General features: G+C 43.9%; 1 protein-coding gene across 7 annotated transcripts in view; it reads left to right on the forward strand.

The window, feature by feature from the left end:
* The window catches only part of FRMD4A (FERM domain containing 4A), a 713,130-nt gene that overhangs the window by 493,190 nt on the left and 199,562 nt on the right, over window positions 1-20,378 (forward strand). For all 7 annotated transcript variants that reach the window (XM_085652949.1, XM_085652947.1, XM_085652946.1 and 4 more), the window contains exon 4: window positions 12,467-12,559. In XM_085652949.1, the coding sequence (XP_085509075.1) occupies window positions 12,467-12,559 (93 nt within the window). The remainder of the gene's footprint in view (window positions 1-12,466; window positions 12,560-20,378) is intronic.

A 20,378-nucleotide genomic window follows, 5' to 3' on the forward strand; every position in this document is an offset into this window, starting at 1 on the left:
GTGCGCGGGCGCGCGCGCCACTTTTACCGCGATTACTTTCACTTTCGTGGCCACACGGCCGCTTTGATGTTTGATCGCGATCACTTTCACTTTTGCGGCCGCATAACCAATAGGTCTCGCATTTGACACCTTATAAGTGTTTAGTTATGCAACTGTTGCATGGCTAAACACTTATAAGGTCCAAAAGGCGAGACCTATTGGCTATGCCAATGCTTGTTTGTTTTGCAGCAGGCAGCGCCAAGACGCCCTTGGGCATACGTTGGGCTTTACAAATTAAACTCAAATCAAATTTAGGGCTATGGTGAGGGATAGGTATAAGTTAACGACTATAATAATGTTTAGGGTTAAAGGTTAAGGTGAAGGGCTAGGCTTAAGGCCAGGATTAGGGTGTGAATACAGTAAGAGTTTAAGTTAAGACCAGCGATGGGGTCAGAGTGATGTTTCAATTTAGGGTTTGTGTTAAGTTAGGTTTGCGCATTGAGTTACAGGTATGGATAGTGTTAGGGTTATGGAGAAGGGTTATGGTAAAGGATGAAATGGAGAGAGTGCTGAAGAGTTAGGTTTAGGGTATAGGTATTAATAACTGCTGTAGGTCTGTTTTAGGGTTACAGTTTGGTGCAGGGACATTATTTGGAAATAATCGACTTCTTTAATAGTACATTTATGTTTTTCACATAGAAATACATGTAATCTGTGAATTTCTGTCGCAATGTTTTTACTACTGTATTTTTTTAATTAACCATTGTTAATATTTTTTTGTTTTTACATACAGTCTGAGAAGAGGCCCTTTGAGTACTCTTTAGGTGGGACTACAGTCTTTAGGGAAATAAAGGGATACATGTTCACGCAGCGCAGTAACCGAAGTTGCTGCACTGTTTTTCGTTGCAGGGAGAGAGCAGGGCAACCCCCTTATCTGCAAAGATACAGTGCTGCTGCTCTTTTTCCAGCTGTGACACAGTGAGGGTGCCTAGCGCCCTACACACACCTTTGCACCATATTGCAAAATGTGTGCATGAGTCTAGTATAGGTTCAGTACTGGAAGGGTGTACTTCCAGTACAAAACACTATGCTTAAAGTAACTTTAAAGCTTTTCCCTCTTTGTATGTGTGATGCACAATGCAGCACGCATACAGTTTGAAAGGTTTGGTCCCTCCTTCGTGGCTGCCTTGAGGAGGAGTCCTTTTTTAGCGCACACCCCAGTCCACAAATATTATTAGCTCAGGCTTGCGTCAAAAACCTTTTAGCGCACATCACGGTCTGCAAATATTAATAACTCAGGCTTGGATCAAAAGCCATTAGTGATGGCCCCGGAACACCCATGAGCTACTCATGGAACACCTCCTTGACGCAAAGTGATGCATTATTTTTAGGCAACTTAACAGTGCAAAGCAAGTTTGCCCTTGGAAAGTAAATAACAAATCGGTACTTTGTGCCGGCTTGTGTCACTTTTGCTGACTTTGCACCTGCACAAAGTGTTGATAAGTCTAACCCAAAGTATTTGTGTGGCACATTTGTTATGTTTTGTGAAGGTTACAGGATCTACATGCAAGCTCCCTCGACATTTTGCATCAAACTCTTACCACTGGTTCAGCATTTTATTGGCCCTTCTCATCCTAGAACAGATAAGCGTGCCTTCTCTCTCTTCAACCCTAAGCAGGGATGCGGATGTTCACACCTTTTTGCCTCCATCACCACATGAAGCAGAATAAGCGTGTGCAAAAGATTGAGATGCAAAAAGGGAAATGGTAGAGATGCTGAAATAATCATGAACAATGCTCTGTTTTTCTCACTGGTGCCCCCCTGAGAAGGTAGATGTGCATTCGCTGTTCTAACGGCACCATTTTAATTCACGAAAGGATGCACTTCAAGTACACACCATCACCCCCAATGCACTAACGCCACCTTCAAGATGATGCAAGCAAATTGCAGGCCCTTGCACTCTTGACTTCTGTGATTCAGCTCCACTTTATATATTTTTGCCTTTCAGTGCAGGGCATGCCTCTCACTCTGCATGAGCTGGGCACGAGCGTTGCTTTTGCTTATTTACGATATGAGAGCCTTGTGTAAATTCTCAGTGGTTTCTATTTCTTTCTCCAAAGGGAAAGCAATTTTCCCCAGAGAGGAAACACTTCTCCTACATCCACAGCAAATCTGGGGGTGACACTTTCCCAATCCTGTTCTGGAGGGGAATTACTCCAGTAAATCTTCAACCAGTTCCAGGGTCGAAAGGGGTTAGATCGTGGTTTGGAATGCTTTACCACCACTGTAAACATCCTTGTTGGCATGCCCACTTTCCACCCCTTGAGTCAGATTTACTACTACAGATTTATAGGGATTTAGCAGGGAAATCTGCAGTAGTAAATTAAATTCGGCCCACCAGGAATCCCTTTGTGAGCTCTTGGCTTTCATCCGTGGGGTATTTTCAGGTGTAAATGTGTCTTTACAGGTGGAAATACCTTTGCAAATGGGTCCCTGTGGCATTACTATTTAACACATTATTCTGACTCGTGTGTCCAGTCATCTCCACTGCCAACCAGTGGGAAGATAATGAAAGAGTTAATGGCAGTAAAAACGGGCAGCACAGATTAAACCTGTATGTTTTCGAGAACCTTCTCTCCAGATAGTGTACTCTCAGGGTAGCTGGTGTCCAGGGAGTAGTGCGTCATGAAAGAGTGCGCGGTGGGTTGATTGTGTCCCGTCAATGTGTGGACTGCTCAGGAGCAGAGAAGCAAAATAACACCAGATAAAAGCTAAATGAAAACAACCGGAGTGGGAAGCGCAATGGATCACAAAAAATGCTAACTCATAAGAGCAAATGTGCAAAACAAGAAAACATGTATTTATATGGAAAACATATTTATGTATGCATATTTTATGCATCTGAAGAAACAATTTCCTGCATGTTTGTGTCACACGACTAAGTCCTTAGCGAGCACCGCATTAGGGGATCCTCATTGTCCGTCAAAGCATAGAGGCTCATCTTTCATTTCAGGCTGTGGGAGGGATGGCGCGAGCTTTGTACCTTGCAATGCACATTGCATTAAAGGGCCGTGTGCGCACGAGACGTGGCCGCCTCTTCGAGACTTTAACGGAGATGCCTCCTTGCTTTATGAATAATTAACCGTAGCCTGCACTGTACGCAAGTCACAAAGCCTCCCATGGTGTCCTTCCATTTCTCGTCTAGAGGATGCAGCCGTCCTACAGGCAGCTGCCTGCTGTGCTATGCCGAGGGCCACTGAATAGTGTACCCAATATGCTTGCATTCCAGCCAAGCTATGGCAGCCCTTTATCCCTATGTAGACATCCGGGTATCAGATACAATCAAACAACGTTTGCACGAGGGGTTTATTCAATGCGATGAATGGTTTGTATTTTGGGCATAGATTCTAAGATATACAAATGGAAGGCATGCACTGTTTCTTAATTATATGTACATTTTATTTCAGATCTACCAATAATATGACAGTCTGAAACCTTAATTTTGCAATGCAAAATTCAATTTACCATAGGCCAATTGGGGAAGGGGACTTGTGATCTTGCTATTGTGCGCATACTAGTGAGATACTACAAGTGAGTACATGAACATGCAGCATCTTCGGTCGGACGCTTTTCAGAAAATGCCTCTTGCCCAAACTGAAACTGATACTCTGACATTCCAATGGTCCATATTGTACCCAAAAGGGCTCTTACCCGTAGAGACTAGACAGTACCACCCCGGAAGCGGTCACAAGCCTTCTATCTCCAGAGGTCGAAGCGATCTTTAGTATTCTTGACTCATTGTGGCATCAGGTTGGCAGAAATGTGCATCTCGTACTTTAGATGTTTAAGATAGTAGATACAACGTGTCTTAGTTTATGAAATTGTAGAGCTATACAACCTCAGGTGCATGTAAAACAAACATAAAACAAGCATTGGCATAGCCAATAGGTCTCGCATTTGGGACCTTATAAGTGTTTAGCTATGCAACAGTTGCATAACTAAATACTTATAAGGTCCCAAAAGCGAGACCTATTGGCTATGCAAAGCGGCCGTGCGGCCGCGAAAGTGATCGCGATCGCAATCACGATCAAACATCAAAGCGGCCGCTAAAGTGAAAGTAATCGCGGTAAAGCGCGGTAAAGCGCGGCGCGCGCGCACATGCACTGTAGCTCTAGGCTGGCCTGGTAGCACTTTTTGGAGCCCTCTCAATAAGTCTCGCCAGACCAGCGCATGCGCTTGGTCAGGCGAGACCTAAACAGTGACAAAGGGTGTCTATGTCCTTGTAACATACAAGTCCAGAGAAGGAAGTTCACCGAGGTAAGACAACATTATGGAAGCTGATAATGCATCTTATCTGATTCTTGCTTCCTATTCATTTAGCGCAAAATACCCCCTTTGGGCTCTCAAGATTGTACTTGTTTCCGGAGTGTAAGGGTGACAGCGCTGTGATAGTGGGGTATCTGTGGGGCTGCCCCCTGATTATATTCGTGACATGGGGCCTGCTGCCTCGTGCATCAGGAGACCACTTCCTGTCACGTGGCAGGTGTGACCAACTGCAGGCCGAAACTGTGTTATTGTTAAGAGGAGGAGCCGTGGGAGGCCTGCGTATCACCCTCATGCACTTCCACACACCTCTCCACACTTCCAGGGACTTCCTTCCTGCAGGAGCGGGCTAATGGGAATAGATTCATAGGTTTTTGAAATTCATTTCAGTGCAATTTGGTGTGCATGTAAATACTTGGGTAGAATATGAAGGCAGTGTTAGTAAAAGGTCTATATTTATTACTCTCTTTAGTGTATTATAATAGTATTCATGAAACCAGGCAGTTCAGTTTAGGCTTATTGCATTTACAAAGCCCATAATGTCTTAGCCAGTATGAACGCGTGAACTGCAGAAGCCTGCACTGGCTGGAACTTCTGTTGTTTTTATTTCCGTTGTCAGATTCATAGTGTACTCTGACCAGATCATGTCTGTCACTCGGCTAACCATGGCGGATGCCGAGTATGGGCTTCCCGAACAGCACAGTGGCGCGTGCTGAATATGACCCAATAGAAAACCAGTGAAAGAGTAAAATACACCCCGGTGTGAGGCCTACCACCCCAGCTCACATACTCATCCGAACCAGGTCCTTGTGTGCCCTGTACATCCTGCTGGTGATGTTGCGGATGAAGCAGTGATGTGTAATGAGTGCACGAGATACAACACCTGGGCCTGAGCGGAATTCTGCAGTGTCTGCTTCTTTCCTCTCTGATGGATGGTCCGCTCTTGTGAAAGGACAGAGGGAAAAGCAGGAAGCATCTGCTTGATGTACCTCAGGAAGGAACCTCAGGACGCGGGCATCTAAAGCCATCATAGAGCAGCGAGTAGGAGAGAGAGGCGAGGGGAGGAGAATGGATGAGGGGCATGATGGCGTCTTAAGGGGCACGTATAGAGCAGAAGAGAGCGGGATGATAACGTATTGTTGCATAGGCCTCAGTGGTGCTGGAACAGATGTCAGAGTGGCAGCTGAGCAATGACATCAGCTCTCTAAAGACACAGAGTTGTAAATAATTCAAACGCAACTTTGAGGGCCAGTGCGCTTAATGAGAGATTTCCATTTAGTGCACCTAGGGTGTATTTTGAGGCCCAGTAGTTTTATTTGAAGCACATGCAGTGGCGGCTCCTCTGCTAAGGCGTAGGAGCATCGCCCCACTGCTTTTTAGCAGTGTCCTACTTCCGGCAGCTTTGCGTGAGGGGGCGGGGGCAGGGGAGAAGTGGTAGCCCCCTCCTAGGTGCGTAGTGACTGCTTGGCCAGCCCTCTCGGGCCAACTAAACAGTCTTGCGCACTTCACATGTTCTCCATGCAGTCTGCATTACAGCCTGTGTGGAGAACATGGCCAGGCTCCCAGTCAGCGTCTGAGCGTGAAACACAGCGCTCAGACCAATCACAACGCTACTAAGGCAGCGTTGTGAATCGCTGACTGGGAGCCTGGGTGTGCTACCTGTTCAGGCCAGCGAGCGAGGACTACGGAGGATAGAGAGGCAAGAAGATATGTTTTTTATTTTATTTTTTAATACCCGCTTCCCCCGCGTCTTCCCCCCCTTCTGTCCCCGTCCCCTACCTCCGATCTGTGCTGGTAAGTCCATTATGTGGACCTAGATTATTGTTCTGAAATTTGTACTTGGACCTGGGTTCCAAATTGTGCAGAAATACTGTACTTTTTGTCAGTACAAATTTTGTCAGGTGACAGTGAATTTATATGGGGGGATTCCTCCATATTCAGGGTTTGGCAGCTCGTAACAGGGGAAAACATGTTTTCATACCAAGTTATCCCCCATTATCAGTGCTTTAAATTGACAGGTCAAGTCAAGAATCACTATATTTGATTTGATCAGTGCAAATCATAAAAGTACATAAAATCAAACAATTCATTAAACTTTGAAAAATGGATAGTAAAATTGGGCCATCAAATTCCGTACATCTCAAGAACATGAATTTAAGACACCTGCTCAGAACCATGATTAATAAAAACATACATTTGGTGTGGATAAAAGTTGCAAATACAGTAAATCTGGCCTCACTTGTCTAAAATTCATTGAAATTAAAAGCAAGCGAATAAGATTATACTTTAACGTATTATATTTGGGGCAAATTAAAACAATGTGCAAAGTATCCGAAATAGCAGCTATATCACAAGTACTTACAGGGAACTCGAAGGGCTTATGCTATCCTAACATATCTGGATAAACGAATTCAGACGAAAATAAGTCAGAAGTCATCTCTGATGGGGGGCATGTCTAGCTTAAAATACAGTTCAGTATTCCCCATTGATTTAACCACTGAATAGTGGGTCAATGAGTATTTGGTCAGCGCAAGAACTTCCCTTTTTTCACGTCACAGGCCGTACCCTTCAGACCAGCTCTGAACTCGTTGTAGCAAGACACCTACCTACAACGAGTTCAGAGCTGGTCTGAAGTGTACGGCCCGTGACATGCTTCCTGCCCAAGGATGCCTAGATGAGCTTTCTTCTAATGGAAACTAGACATTCGCGTGACGGGAGACCAGTAAACCATCCTGCCAATGTTCTTGTAGTCCAAACCGAATGTCTAATGCCACTTTCTTCAAAGGAACTGGACAAATGCTTACTGAGCACATGATAAACAACATTTGTCTGGGTAAGGGACTTTTTTGTTTGTACGAAAAAGGATTTTCCTTTTGAGAACGATGTATTGAATGCGGCATCACTAGATCGGGAAACAGAACTGGAGAGACCTTCATATAGTATTGGATTTTACCTAATTTATGCAAAGGCACCTGAGGAATTGTATTGCACAAAGAAGCAAATAAAGCTGTGAGAAGAACAAATACTGCTATCAGAAAACACACTTTTGAGTGGTGCAATGCTGGTTTTTAATCAACAGGATAAGATATTTAGGACTGCGTTGCTGTCGGCATTTTACACGGCTCCGTGCTGAGACGGACGTTACCCGCCGCTCGCTTTTTGAATACAGAATTTTATTACGCATCAGTCCCGCAAGTGGAGTTACTCCCTGTCTCTACTCCCCTTGCCTTGAGAAAGCCCTAAGTCTGCGTGCCAAAAAAGGGGCGAAACACGTGTCGTCTGTCTCTTGTATTCTGTGGTTCTGACTTTAGAACCCCATTAAATCAAAAAAAGAATAGAAAAAAAGAAAAGAAAAAAATATGTTGCACTAATGCAGGACTCCTTGAATACATTGAAACTCCAAAATGACGCACTTGACATCAACTCAGCTCTGTCCTTCTTGTCCTTGTGAACTTTAGTAGAAGTAACTTGAGTATTGCTTGAGTAGCACATGTCCTGGCTTGTGTCCCTACAGGAACCACCTCTTCATCGACCCCACTAATACCAGATGTAGAAGTCTGAGCAGGCAGAGTAGAAGTCTGAGCAGGCAGAGTCAGAGGCAAAGCCTCATCAGATGAGATTATAGTATTAGCGTTTGTGCGGGAGGGAACCAATTGGTCTTCAACAAGAGTCATTTCCTCGGCTGTAACCCCCACTGCATCATTAAAGAAGGTCAAGATAGAGTTCTGGGTTCTCGGTCAGTTGTCAACTACGTTCGAGGACTTCCCTTTTGTCTTCCCCATCTTGATTTAAAGTATATAGATTTATTGGTAACCGAGGACAACCTGCAGTTAAATGACAAGGCAGACAAGTGCTGTGGATTACGGACCGCATGAAACATGTGTTAGAGGGGTGGCCCAGCCCAGCCTCGGCTGGCTGCAGATGGGTGGCCCAGCCCAGCCTCGGCTGGCTGCAGAGGGGTGGCCCAGCCCAGCCTCGGCTGGCTGCAGAGGGGTGGCCCAGCCCAGCCTCGGCTGGCTGCAGAGGGGTGGCCCAGCCCAGCCGGCTGCAGAGGGGTAGCCCAGCCCAGCCTTGGCTGGCTGCAGACGGGCGCAGGTGGGCCCGCCCTTGGCCGGGTGTGGCCCACACTGCAGGATTGCTATTCAGGAGGCCTGCTCCCTTCTTCCCAGGATGTGTGCTCTGGCGCCTCCAAGCGCAGTGTACAGCGGGGCATAGAGTCCCCTCAGCCAAAAGGAGTCCGTAGAGCCCTTGGGGCTGGTACTGTCTGGTACGGAGTACCTGCGCTTCTTTAAATTGAAAGGAGAGTACCTGCACTTCCCAGCACCCCTGCAACGCATTTAATGGGGGCGTACCGGCACTTCTAAGGAGCAAACAGGAACTGTAAAGAGAGAGTGCCTGCACTTCTATAGTTCCATTTAAATCGCTGCCCAGTACGAGTTGTAGAGCTCAGTGAATGAATGGTAAATACTGAACCGGGGCTGCGTTGAGGGGTGCGTTATCGCCTCTTTGCATACCGTGGGCCTCATAATGACCTGCGCTGTGTTGAGGTGTTGTGGTTATTTTTGCAGTACTTGAAGAGTTTGGTTTATAAACCCAGCAGATGTTTTACTTCCATGCTTTAAAACATTAACATACTGCAGCGGTCTCCTCCCATACCCTTCTGTACTCCAGTAAGAGTGTCACAAGGTTCAAGTTACAAGATGCCTTATCTTTTCAGTCAGGGGAGGAAACACTGAGTTACAAGAATGATCAGAATTCGGTCAAAGGAACCCTTTAGACAGCCTGTTTGTTGAGAGATCATTACAGTTACCTGGGGTGCTGGAGCAACTCCTACACCCCCATTTCCAGAACCCCTGGAACCCTCACCAGATGAGGCCCACAGGACACCTGTGGTCTCTCCCTATTTCTGCCCTGCACAGTACCACAGTCCCTTCTGGTCCTACCAGTATCACGTGCCCTCCAGGATGGCACAAGAAATGGAAGGGTTAAGGGGGGCAGTGATGAGTAAAGGCAAGAGTTAGGCTGGTAGGGGGATGAGTGTCAAAGTTGTTCAATACCCCACATATAATCAGAGACCACTCTGAAAATGGTTCAAGTCAGATATAGCTGAACTACAGCCAGCATGGTGGCAAGTAAGTTAATCATTCACAGCTGACATCTGATAACCCTCATGGCATGAGTGTGGATACTAACAGGGCCAACTCAGTCTTTCATCCTTCTGAAGTTGACAACTTGAGTACAACTAAGTGCTTAGAAACGGGAAAGCATGCAATAGTAAATTATATATATAAACACAACTAATAATGCTTCAGGGCCTCTACGAGAATTGTTTCTTTGCAGCAGCAAATTAATTTATGTGCACAATAGGAACATTGTGTGCCTGGAAGAAACAATAATTACCCAACACTTTGTGTGCCAGAGGAAAATTCCTCTGAAAAGCAAAGGTAAAATGTTTACCTAAATGTATCATAGTGATATGAGTAAAAGTGAAAACAAAGTGAAACGAATGGCCTAATACCAATCCAAGATGTTAACTAGAAGTCCACATTACCAAACTGATCGTGCGTTGTTGAGGGACGAGGGTGAGAAGGTATACATTACACAAGTGAAGTTTCAGCCCCTGGCCAGGCACTTCATCAACACGTGAAGAAGGTTCCTGTTGAAGACTATTGGGTAATTCTGGCATATGTTCCCAAGTACATTTGAAGCTTTACTTGTTTTTGTATTTATGCCAGCAGTTAGGATACCTGTAGAAGTGCTGCTGTCGTGTAGAGGGCTATGCCATAATTAGCCATTCTGCTGCCCCGGTACAAGCAGGTGCTGCTGAAATGTTATTCATATCAGACTCGACCAATGTACAATGGCGGCAATGAACAGACCCTCGGATTCCCTTGGTATTCCACCGTGTGAGTCAGGGCTGCGCTTCTCCCTGAACCAGGACTCGGTGCACTCAACACGCAGTCACTGAAATGAAAACCGAAACCAAACACTCCCTTATGCATCATGTACATTAAATCAGTGTTGGCTGATTCGATGTATGGATGCTTTTATTCCGAGAAGGTTTTCAATGAAAGTCTAGTCATAAATTACCTGTTTGGAGTGAACATTGCAGTGACTGAGTACTCGAATTGACACTCTTCTCGCTAATATTTTATTAACATTAGGCTGTACCTCAGTGTGCCGGGGGATGGCGCTGCCTCTGAAAGGATTGTGTTTAGGCAGTAACATAACACTAGAAGTAAAACAACACAGGGCAAGCAGTGAGCAGAAAGTTAAACGGTAGGTTGTTTTGCTCCAGGTGCATTAATGAACAAAATAAAACATGTATGAATTTCCTTGAGCTGGTTTTAACTTCCGTGTATTCAATGACGTAATCTGGAGCATTTTCTCTGTTAAGTAGTCAAGAATAAAAGCCTAATTGCGTGAGTAGTTTGATTCACTTGTGTTATTAACGATAATGTGTTACATTGGTGGCTTGTATGCAGATCCCTGGATGTCCATTTTTTCACAATTAACGTTTCTTATTTTACCTGTTGAACACTCCGGTGCGCACCAGCCCCCAGCGTGATCTGCAGTCTTCAGATGCTCAGGGATAGGCTTTTTGATAATAATTCGTTTTAAAAAGCCTTACATTTTTATAAACCTTTTTGCTTTAAAGTGTTTAATTGCCTGGTGGAAACATGAGTTTGAGGAGCCTCAAGAATCTGACCCTGGAGCCCAAACAATTCTCCACAGACTTTGGCTATAAAACTCTTTTCTTCTGCTGTACAACATAAATTTAGAACTCCTTAACAGTAAATGTCAAACTATCCGATTGCTTTTGCTCTTATGAAGAAAATTGAAAACCTTCCTGTCTGAACTCTACCTCACCTAATGTTTCTAGTGCCTGTGTCTGCTGATTAAAGCTAGCTCTGTACCTTGAACTGCACCCCCTTTCTGCCCCCCCCTTAGTCCACTTGTCTCTTGCCAGCCTGTTACCTTCTAAATGAAGGACCCTTGACTTCCTGCCTCGTGTTCCACTGCTCTGTGATTTCCTGCAGCCACTCCCTTTCTCTTCCCCTTGCCTCGTGCATCTCTCTCCCTTACACCCACCCCTCCAACCCACCCCCCCCCCCCCGCTACTCCCACCTTCATTAACCATCCCCATCCCGCAGAGCTCTTCACTCCCTCCCTCGAATGATTAATGTTTTATGTATTTTATTGTTTAGTCTCAGGATTATTCTTTGTAAGTTAACGTATGACTTTATTCTGTGTCCAGCATGTGGTATCCTCAGGCTAAGTACACTATATAGGAATGTACAGATAAATACATTGGGTTTTATGTTTTCTTGTCTTTAGTTCCGTTTCGATCCTAAATCGAGTTAAAATAAAAATCCTAATGAGCATCCAAAATCTTTTATCCAAAGGACAAAGAAAAAACATTAAAAACACGTGGCTGCTCATTTGGAAGAAGTTGAATGAAATTTTGTCCACAAATATCTCTTTTGACATTTTACACATTTTTTGGGGCAGTTCCTCCCCCATATGGGGAGTGTGGGTAAGTTTATTGATTTGATTGTAGCTATTACACTACAGATTATTACCACAAATTAGTAGCATACCACTCACTAAGATTTAATATACTGGTTGGTGGAATCTTTTATGTCATCATCATAGATTAGATTGTGCTCACGCTACCTCTATACCTTTAATGATTAAAACAGATTTATTATGGCCACCACTCACGGCATTTCTATCTAGGCAAGCCGTTCGGCCCACTTCTATGGTTACCAAATATGAACCCCCTTAATTTTCAATATGTTTAACAAGTTATTAAGTTATTATTGCAATGCTGTTTTGCATATTATATGTTTTTCTTTATATTTCCCTCCTTTCTGTCCCTTGCATAGAAATTTTAAAATGCGTATGTTTTTGTAGAATGGTTTATTTTGTTCAAATTGGTTTTTGATGTTATAATTGTTAAATTGTTTTTATCTTTCTTTTTTACTCTCAGTATTTGATCAGATGTGATAGAAATGTTTGAACATTATATGTATATTTTATACTTATACTTCACTTCAAATATTATATCAATAAAGCATTCTAAACTTAAAAATAAAAATCCTGCTCTATGACGATGAAAGCACTCTTAATTAACAAGCTGTCTTATGCTTTTATTTGACAGGGGACATCTAAATTGGCTCCAGTTGGACCGCAGAGTGCTCGAGCATGACTTCCCAAAAAAGTCCGGCCCGGTCGTCTTGTACTTCTGCGTCAGGTACCGTCTTCCTGTTTACAGTAATATGGCGACCTTGCCTTGTGGCGGTCGAAGGGCTTGTTGGGCAGACGCTGCAGATACCTGATCTAATGATGTTGGGGGTTCAGCTTGCTTTTAATGGATGTCTCAAGGCTGCCGCTAACAAGTGACTGGATGCAAGGCCGCCCGGTGCACGAGGCCACCGCCGCATCGGGAGGTTGAATTACATGCACTCGCAGGCTCATCAAAAGGGAAAGCGATGGGTCAAGTCCCCAGCTCACACACCGGAAGGAAGACACTCTGGCCATCATATGACTCCCTGAAGTGTGCTTTAAATATTGTTTCTATTCAGGTGACCTCCAGCATAAAAAAAACATGTGGCCACAATTCTTGTTTTTGTCTTGTAGGAAATTAGGCGGCAGAAGTTTGTTTATCATGAATGCTTTCTATCTCTACTAGATAAAGCACATAGTTCTTCGAAGGAAAAAAAATCCCTGGTGGTGTCTTCTACCAATGTCAGGAACATTTTTGATGCAAAGTTTCTATTGCTTGTGCACATTTGCAAAATAAGCGTAAACCAAGGCGTGCATCTTGATAAATGTGTAAGGCGATCTGGCACTGTAAGGTATTTTGCTTTCTAGTGAAGAGAAAAGACAGAGTGCCGATAAATGTGATACACTGAGCAATGCTTAGCAAACAAAAAAGGCTGCAAGAGGAGATTGAGCTGACAGAACAGCAGATGTGGCAGTAAAAGTCAAAGACAAAGACGCAGAAAGTGTTGGAAGATACTATGGGGGTGGAGTACATTTTGGTAGATGTTGTACAGCTGCCAAAATTGGGGTTTTCTGGCCTACCCTGTTTAGTGAATACAAAATGTTGCACTCTACATAGGGGAGACAGCGAACCATTTGAATTTTACACGAAGTACAAACAAGTGATTTCTTTGTCAATGGACCATTGAGTTCTAAGCACCTAGGAGTCAGTCACACTGTTTCATTTTAAAACAGCCTACCAGTGTTTGGATGAAATTGCCACACAATGCTTGGATTCAATTGTCGCACAGTGCAAAGTTGCCCCACTCCTGTTGGTGAAGTTGTCACCTAGTGTATGGGTGGAGTACCTCCCTGCGTTTCAGTTGAGCAGTCACATAGTGTTTGAGTGAAGTTGTTGCACACTAAGTCAAGTTTGAAGTTGTCAAACAGTGCTTTGTTGAAGTTGTCATGCAGTGATCGGGTAAACTTGCATATAGCATTCTCTCAGTGTTCATGTAGCATAGTTACACGCTGTCCAAGTCATGTTGTTGTACACTTTTCGGGTTCAGTAATCATAAGATATTGTTGAAGTAATCTCAGTCTTAAAATGAAATAGCTCACAATATTTGAGTGACGAAGTTTGGTCGTATTTGCCTTCAGTCTTCGCACAATGAAGTGATTCAAATTTTAGAAGTTTAACAGAGATGCTTATGAATACGTGCTTCTCTATGCGGATTACCATGTCTAAAAACACACTATGACAGTCACATATGTTTCCCCTAACTTTTTAAACTATCAGAGTGTAATAGCGATTAATGTTATTGTAGTCCAATGCAAGCTTGATTAAGTTTAACAATGTAACAATTCGAGGGATGAGGGTGCTAGACTCCTAAAGACCAGCCGCTGCAGGTAAGAGCTGTCGGGCCGGCCGGGGTTTTTTCGAGAGACGACCACGAGGGGAAATTAATTATTTATTTAATTTCCCCTCATGGTCGTCTCTCAAAATCCTCCCCCCCAGCCGGCCCCACGGCTCTTACCTGCAGCGGCCACATCTGCTAAAGACACCCTGTCACCATTGGTGCCCCTTAAAATAGTTGGAGTGTGTGCAATACAATAATAGTGTACCCACAACTCTAACAACATACAGAAACTTTGAATATAGGACAGTACACCATCAGTGCATTTTTATAATAATCTGGCTTCAGTGTCGAGGTCCCAAAAACATATATTACAATGTAGTAACGTTAATTCGACTATATGTGTTTGACACCATCAAAATTCAAAAACCAAAATTTTATGCATATTGTCTATCAATAAAAACTGCAGAGATCTTTCTTTGGGCAGAGAATGAAGAAACATCCGGCAAATACTTTGCCCCATCCAATGGGACCTTTTGCACATTAAGATTTATCAGGAAAAAGAGATCTTCCTTCTTTAGTAGTTATGGATCGTATTGCTCAATTTTACATAGTGTGTACACAGAAGCAGATTTTTAAATGTTGTAATATGTTACATAGTCCATGTTAAACATACATATATATATATATGTCTCAAAGTCAAGAATGCTGATATTTAACTAGAAGGGGTCTGATTACAGCTGTCAATTACCATTTAATATCCATATTAGATTATGGAAATGGTTTTTATACGGGTGCTTCCGAGTACTTATCCGCTGATCGCACATTTTATTTCATATGGCATCCAGAATTACCCTTGACTTGTGACAGTTAAGTCTTGCTTCTCTCCTCTGCTCGCAAGTTATGTTTAGTATGGCGGCTAAAGTCACCCTTGGCTTGTGACAGTCAGGCTTCTCTCCACTTGAGAAATATACATTGGCTCCAGATAACGCAGATGGTCAAGTTAAGGCCCCATGGATGGTGCACAAGCCATTTACAGCGTAGCTCCAACTTTTCTGCAACATAATCTAACGGACAAACAGTATTGGGCTCTCTAATCAGAATTGAAAGATCTTTAAACTGTTTGTGTTGCAGATTAACCTTATGGGAATTCTCTTTTTTCAGCCATGGTGCCCACCTTGTGGGATCCCCTATACCTTCAGCGTGGATTTCCGTCAACTTTACTTTCTTACATATCGTCTCCTCTCTGTCTAATTCCTTAAACGTTCTAAGTAAATGTTATGGTGCCATGAAACGTTAGGGCATGTCTACACTCATATTGCAAATCCTACACAGAATAATATACTTGCCAGTGTTGCAAAAGCAGAAGTACCTCCCTGAGTGTGAAGGTAGTGGTGGTAGCTAGGTCTGTAGAAAGAGTCGCAATGCTGCCCTCTGCTGTACAGGCAATAGCCCTGCTCTGAGAAACGGATACTGGGAAACCTCTCAGTTGTATAAAGATGAAACTGTACCTTTAAATATGATTATTATAGTTTGATGCCACTACATGCATGCTAGAGGTTTTAGAGTACTTATGCTGAGGCACTGTTCAGGGAGTGAAACGTAGGAAGGTTGGCAAGGATGATGTCTAGACTTGTAATTTTGCGATTTTGCAGTGTACTCAGGATCCAACGTGTGCCGTCCCTTACAAACGTAAAGTCTTGCGTGATCTTTGTGCATACAGGTATTATAGAAATGAACATCTGTCCTCAATCAGGGTATTGTAAATGAGTGTAAATGAAAAGACAGTGTGCTCCAGAACCGTGCTTCTGCCCGAGGGAGCGCTCCGCCTCCATGTAAGCCTTGCCTGAGTAGTTACAATGAGAAGCGTCTGGTCCTAGGACAGAGATTGCTATGAATACGGACAGTAGGATGGCAGGTACTGACAGTGGGATGGCAGGTACGGATAATGGGATGGCAGATACTGACAATGGGATGGCAGGTCCTGACAGTGGGATGGCAGGTACTGATAATGGGATGGCAGGTACTGACAGTGGGATGGCAGGTACTGACAATGGGGTGGCTGGTACTGATAATGGGATGGCAGGTACTGACAATGGGATGGCAGGTACTGACAATGGGATGGCAGGTACTGACAGTGGGATGGCAGGTACTGATAATGTGATGGCAGGTACTGTGGAGAGTACCCCTGATGGGCTTCTGCTCAAATATGCTTGACGGGATATGATGTGCTTCGTCGTAGCAGCCAATGCAGCAATTCTAGTTCCGGCATCTTCTGTCCTTTGATGCACTGTGTGGGACAGAAGCCATTCCTAGATTTGCCCATTGGGTTAATGTGTGCCTTTTTCTTGTCTTATCCATGGCACTGACACTCTACACTCAACAGTATTTTCCTTTGTACAGCCTCAAACTGTTTGCATAGAAGCCTGACTTTGTAGAAGCTGGATAAAACTACTGTGTGTTTTGGGGCCTGAGTGGATAGCTGGGTTGCATGATAAATGGAAAATCTGTCCTTGGTCAGAGGTGTTGGGAGGACAACTAAACTACTGAAGAACTGAGCAGGCAGGCCTTCTCGCCTTGTGTTTGGAAGCAACTGATGGCTGTTTTACTGAGCAGCAAAAACTGGCGAAATCGGATAACCTACCTCGCCGATGCATTGCCTGATGACATGAAGGTAGTCTTTATCAAAGTAGGCCTTCTTTACTCTCAAAACATGTTGTATCCTCTTCATAGAGCGAGTGGAAGTGGGTATTGTCTTCATATTGGATTGCGTGTTCATCTAGTGTGATAAGGCGGATGAGGACTTCTCGCTGTTCTTCATCACTCACCTGTGTTGTTCAGTTACCTGCATAAAAACGGATTATAGAGGAAGAGATGTTCTCTCTCTCATTCTTATATTTCACGTGTTGGCCTCGACTGCATGTCGGGTACTGCATGAAGGAGCCCTCCCTCTATTTCTGTTTACTTCTCGGGCGATGGTTTCGATCATCACCGACCACAAGCTCCAGTTCCAACTCCTTCTCCAAATCCGAGCTGGCTGTCCTCTGCTGGCTTTTCAGAAGGGGGCAGAAGATGAGTTTAGGTGCAACCCTGCCTGCAGGAAACCCGCCCCTGTGCCGTGTCTCAGCACTCACCAGCCCTGCTCTGAGACGGAGATCCTTACATCAGTGTGGAACGTGTTAGATTAAATCCACGTGGGACATCATTGTTTAGTTTTCTCTCATGGACTAGGCAAGTGATCATAGTATCTTCTTTGACTCACATCTGTCCTTGGTAGCACAGGCAAGGGCAGTGCACTTTTATCATGCCACTACGTATTGTTTTTTTAATTTGTCTACCAAGAAAATAATCTGGGTGTGACAACATGTAAAATAAAATTCCTATGATTGCCCACACGTGGATCTCCCATGCAAACTGATATTTTACTGCAGCTAAAATGCATATAATGGAGAAACCCCTCACTGGTCTGCTTCACAGTGATTGTATCAGACTAGCGTTCATGTGACTGTGCAATTCCCCTTAGGCACCCGTGTATGGAACACTGCGCAGAAGAAACCTCATCTGTATCATGACAGGAGATCCTTGCAGCCCTCCGGCAAGACCCAGAAGTCACCGGGCATTTGGAAGCAAGACCTCTTGATATGTCAGATAGCCATTGACAGCTCTACCGTTCCATGCAGCATCGCATCCTAGGTTTCTGCGCTTCCATTCTCAGTCGTCTGTCTGGAAGCACCAGCATTCCCACACTGACCAACAGCACCCAGGCCGTTCGGGAAGATATACTGGAACCTGGCAAATGCCATATTCCAACGTTTTATTGAAGGCTCAATAGGGAGACAAGTGCAGCAACCATTCTACTGTGCCTGGTGATTCTGGAAGAATCACTGAACACTTCATAAACCAGACACAAGCTACTTCTGCGGTAGCCGTGATGTGGGCCTGTTGCCTGCATGTGTCTGTCCTCTATCTGCATTTGGAGGGATCCTGTCGAGGACTATTTAAATTTGTACTACTTGGTAGCATCACAAAAAGTAATTGGATTTTCAGAGGCCGCTCCTAAACGGCTAAACAAGTCAACAGTGATGGCTAAACTAGTCTGAGTTAGTCTCTCCAACAATGGTGTAGCCTCCATACAAGGTATATAAGATAAATTGCGTACTTACCCGTCAGTCGCGCAATCCCGGTATCACTTTCAGACCTCAGACTATAAGAGCGTTGTCTGCACAGCAGTAGCCTCGCAGCTGCTTTGGCAGCACCCAGGTTTTAATATTACCCAACACAGTGGTACTCATTCACTGATCATGGAGGAAGGATCGGATGAGCAGGCGCTGGGATACAGACCCATGGATGCATGTTGCACTGAGTTCTCAGCGAGGCTAAGCTGTCTTTAGCAGCCAACAGAAGGGCAGTGGGAAGGGTTCTTGGTGGTACAGCTTGGAAGATGTGTTACGAGTTACGCAGTTGCATCCTTTGTGACTTCTCAACCTACCCCTTGTAACTTTAACTCAACTGAAACAGATATGTGAGAACATGTTCAACTATCTGTGTGGTGCGTGTATTGGCAGAGCAAATCAACTTCCAGGAATTATTCCATTTTAGGAGTTTGCACAACATGAAATGTTGGCAATATGCTGAGTTTAAATTAATTAAGCCATCTAGATGGATTAATTTCGTCAGGGAGAAGAAATAACACTGATCATGATTAGAAATGTCGAAAGGATGCATGCAGTAAACCATTCGTATTAGTTATGTCTGAAGGAGGCACTGGATCTGAGGCAGGCCTTCCACTCAAAGGGTTATTAATGTTTCGTCTTGGGGTACTTGTTCATACCCACAGATTCCCTGCATTCGGCCCTGGCTTGACTGAGCTGCCCATGGATACGCTTCCGGTGGACGCCGCTAGTGACGTCTGCCCTGGCCTTCTGAACCCGCCAGTGTGTCGGAAGCGATTAGAATCAGAATCCGCGATGACTAACTCGCGCCCCAGTAAGGGGCGCGCGGGTCTATTCGAATCAGTGTCCTGGCGCGCGCTGCAAAGAGTGCTAACATTTTCACTACAGATCTATGTTATCAAGTCATTTCAGGCATTTCCAGAAGACCAAATTTGCAGAACCTAAATGCTCGTGCTGCCTTATTTGTAAAGTCAGTTCTTTCCCAGATTCACATGCACACCCGATGTTATTTGGGGCAATACCTCAAATCGTAGAATCAGACATTCACATTTCTTAAACCCTAAATCCTTAAATTGATTAGCAGTTATATCAGACCAACAATAAATTTTTGAAGCATTTTGGTGACCGAGTAGTGCCTTTGCAAATGACTGGTAATGTGCAAACATTTATATATATATATATATATATATATATATATTTATCAGCCGAAATGTGTCAGGTTTCTTCACATAATCTGCTTTTTGCATTTTTACGACTTTTTTGAGGTACTAGGCACATTGTCTAAGAAGGTTTGTGTCAATATGATTTACTAAGATACTTATACTGTGCTAAAGAGGACTGGCTGTTTCCGCCGACCCCATGTGGTGTATTTTTTAGAACATATTCATGTTTGGGTGCTTTTATTACTCAACATGCAATGGTATAAAAACCCATACTTTCACCGAGAACCCTGACATAGGAAAACTATTTTATGATTCAATGAGAAGTGTGTTTTTCATCTTCAAAATGAAAGCCTCAAAAACACCCTACAGGACTTTAACATTATCAGGGCTACTAGAATTATGCGGCATGGAGGACTAAATTATTCACCTAGGTTTTCTAAATTATACAGTAAAAAGTGAAAATTACGTGCACATTTTTCTGGCAATGTTATTCCATACCTTTTGGCTGGAATCAGCATTTTTGCGAAAATCTGCAAATTTTGTGGCTAATGTGATAAATTCACAACTATGCAGGAAATGTTGCAACCAGATTATTACATAAATCCATTCATCAAAGGTAAACAGTATCTAAACCGTGCCCACTGTTATCTGCACTTTGAAGAAAACAGCTTTGACAAGCTAACTACCCATAGATAAACATGTAATATAAAAAATACATGAGATAACGTGTAATATGGCCATACACTGCAATCTCTGGAGTGACATTTACAATCGAGGCTAATGTTTATATTTAGTGGGGGCTGGTGGACCATCCCCCCACGGGCCCCAGTGATGACCACCCTCCCTCAGGCTCCCTCAGGCTATTGATAAAATTCAGTGGGGGGGCCACGCGGACC

This window comes from Triturus cristatus, chromosome 4_1 (assembly GCF_964204655.1).
Source record: "Triturus cristatus chromosome 4_1, aTriCri1.1, whole genome shotgun sequence".
NCBI lineage: Eukaryota > Metazoa > Chordata > Amphibia > Caudata > Salamandridae > Triturus > Triturus cristatus.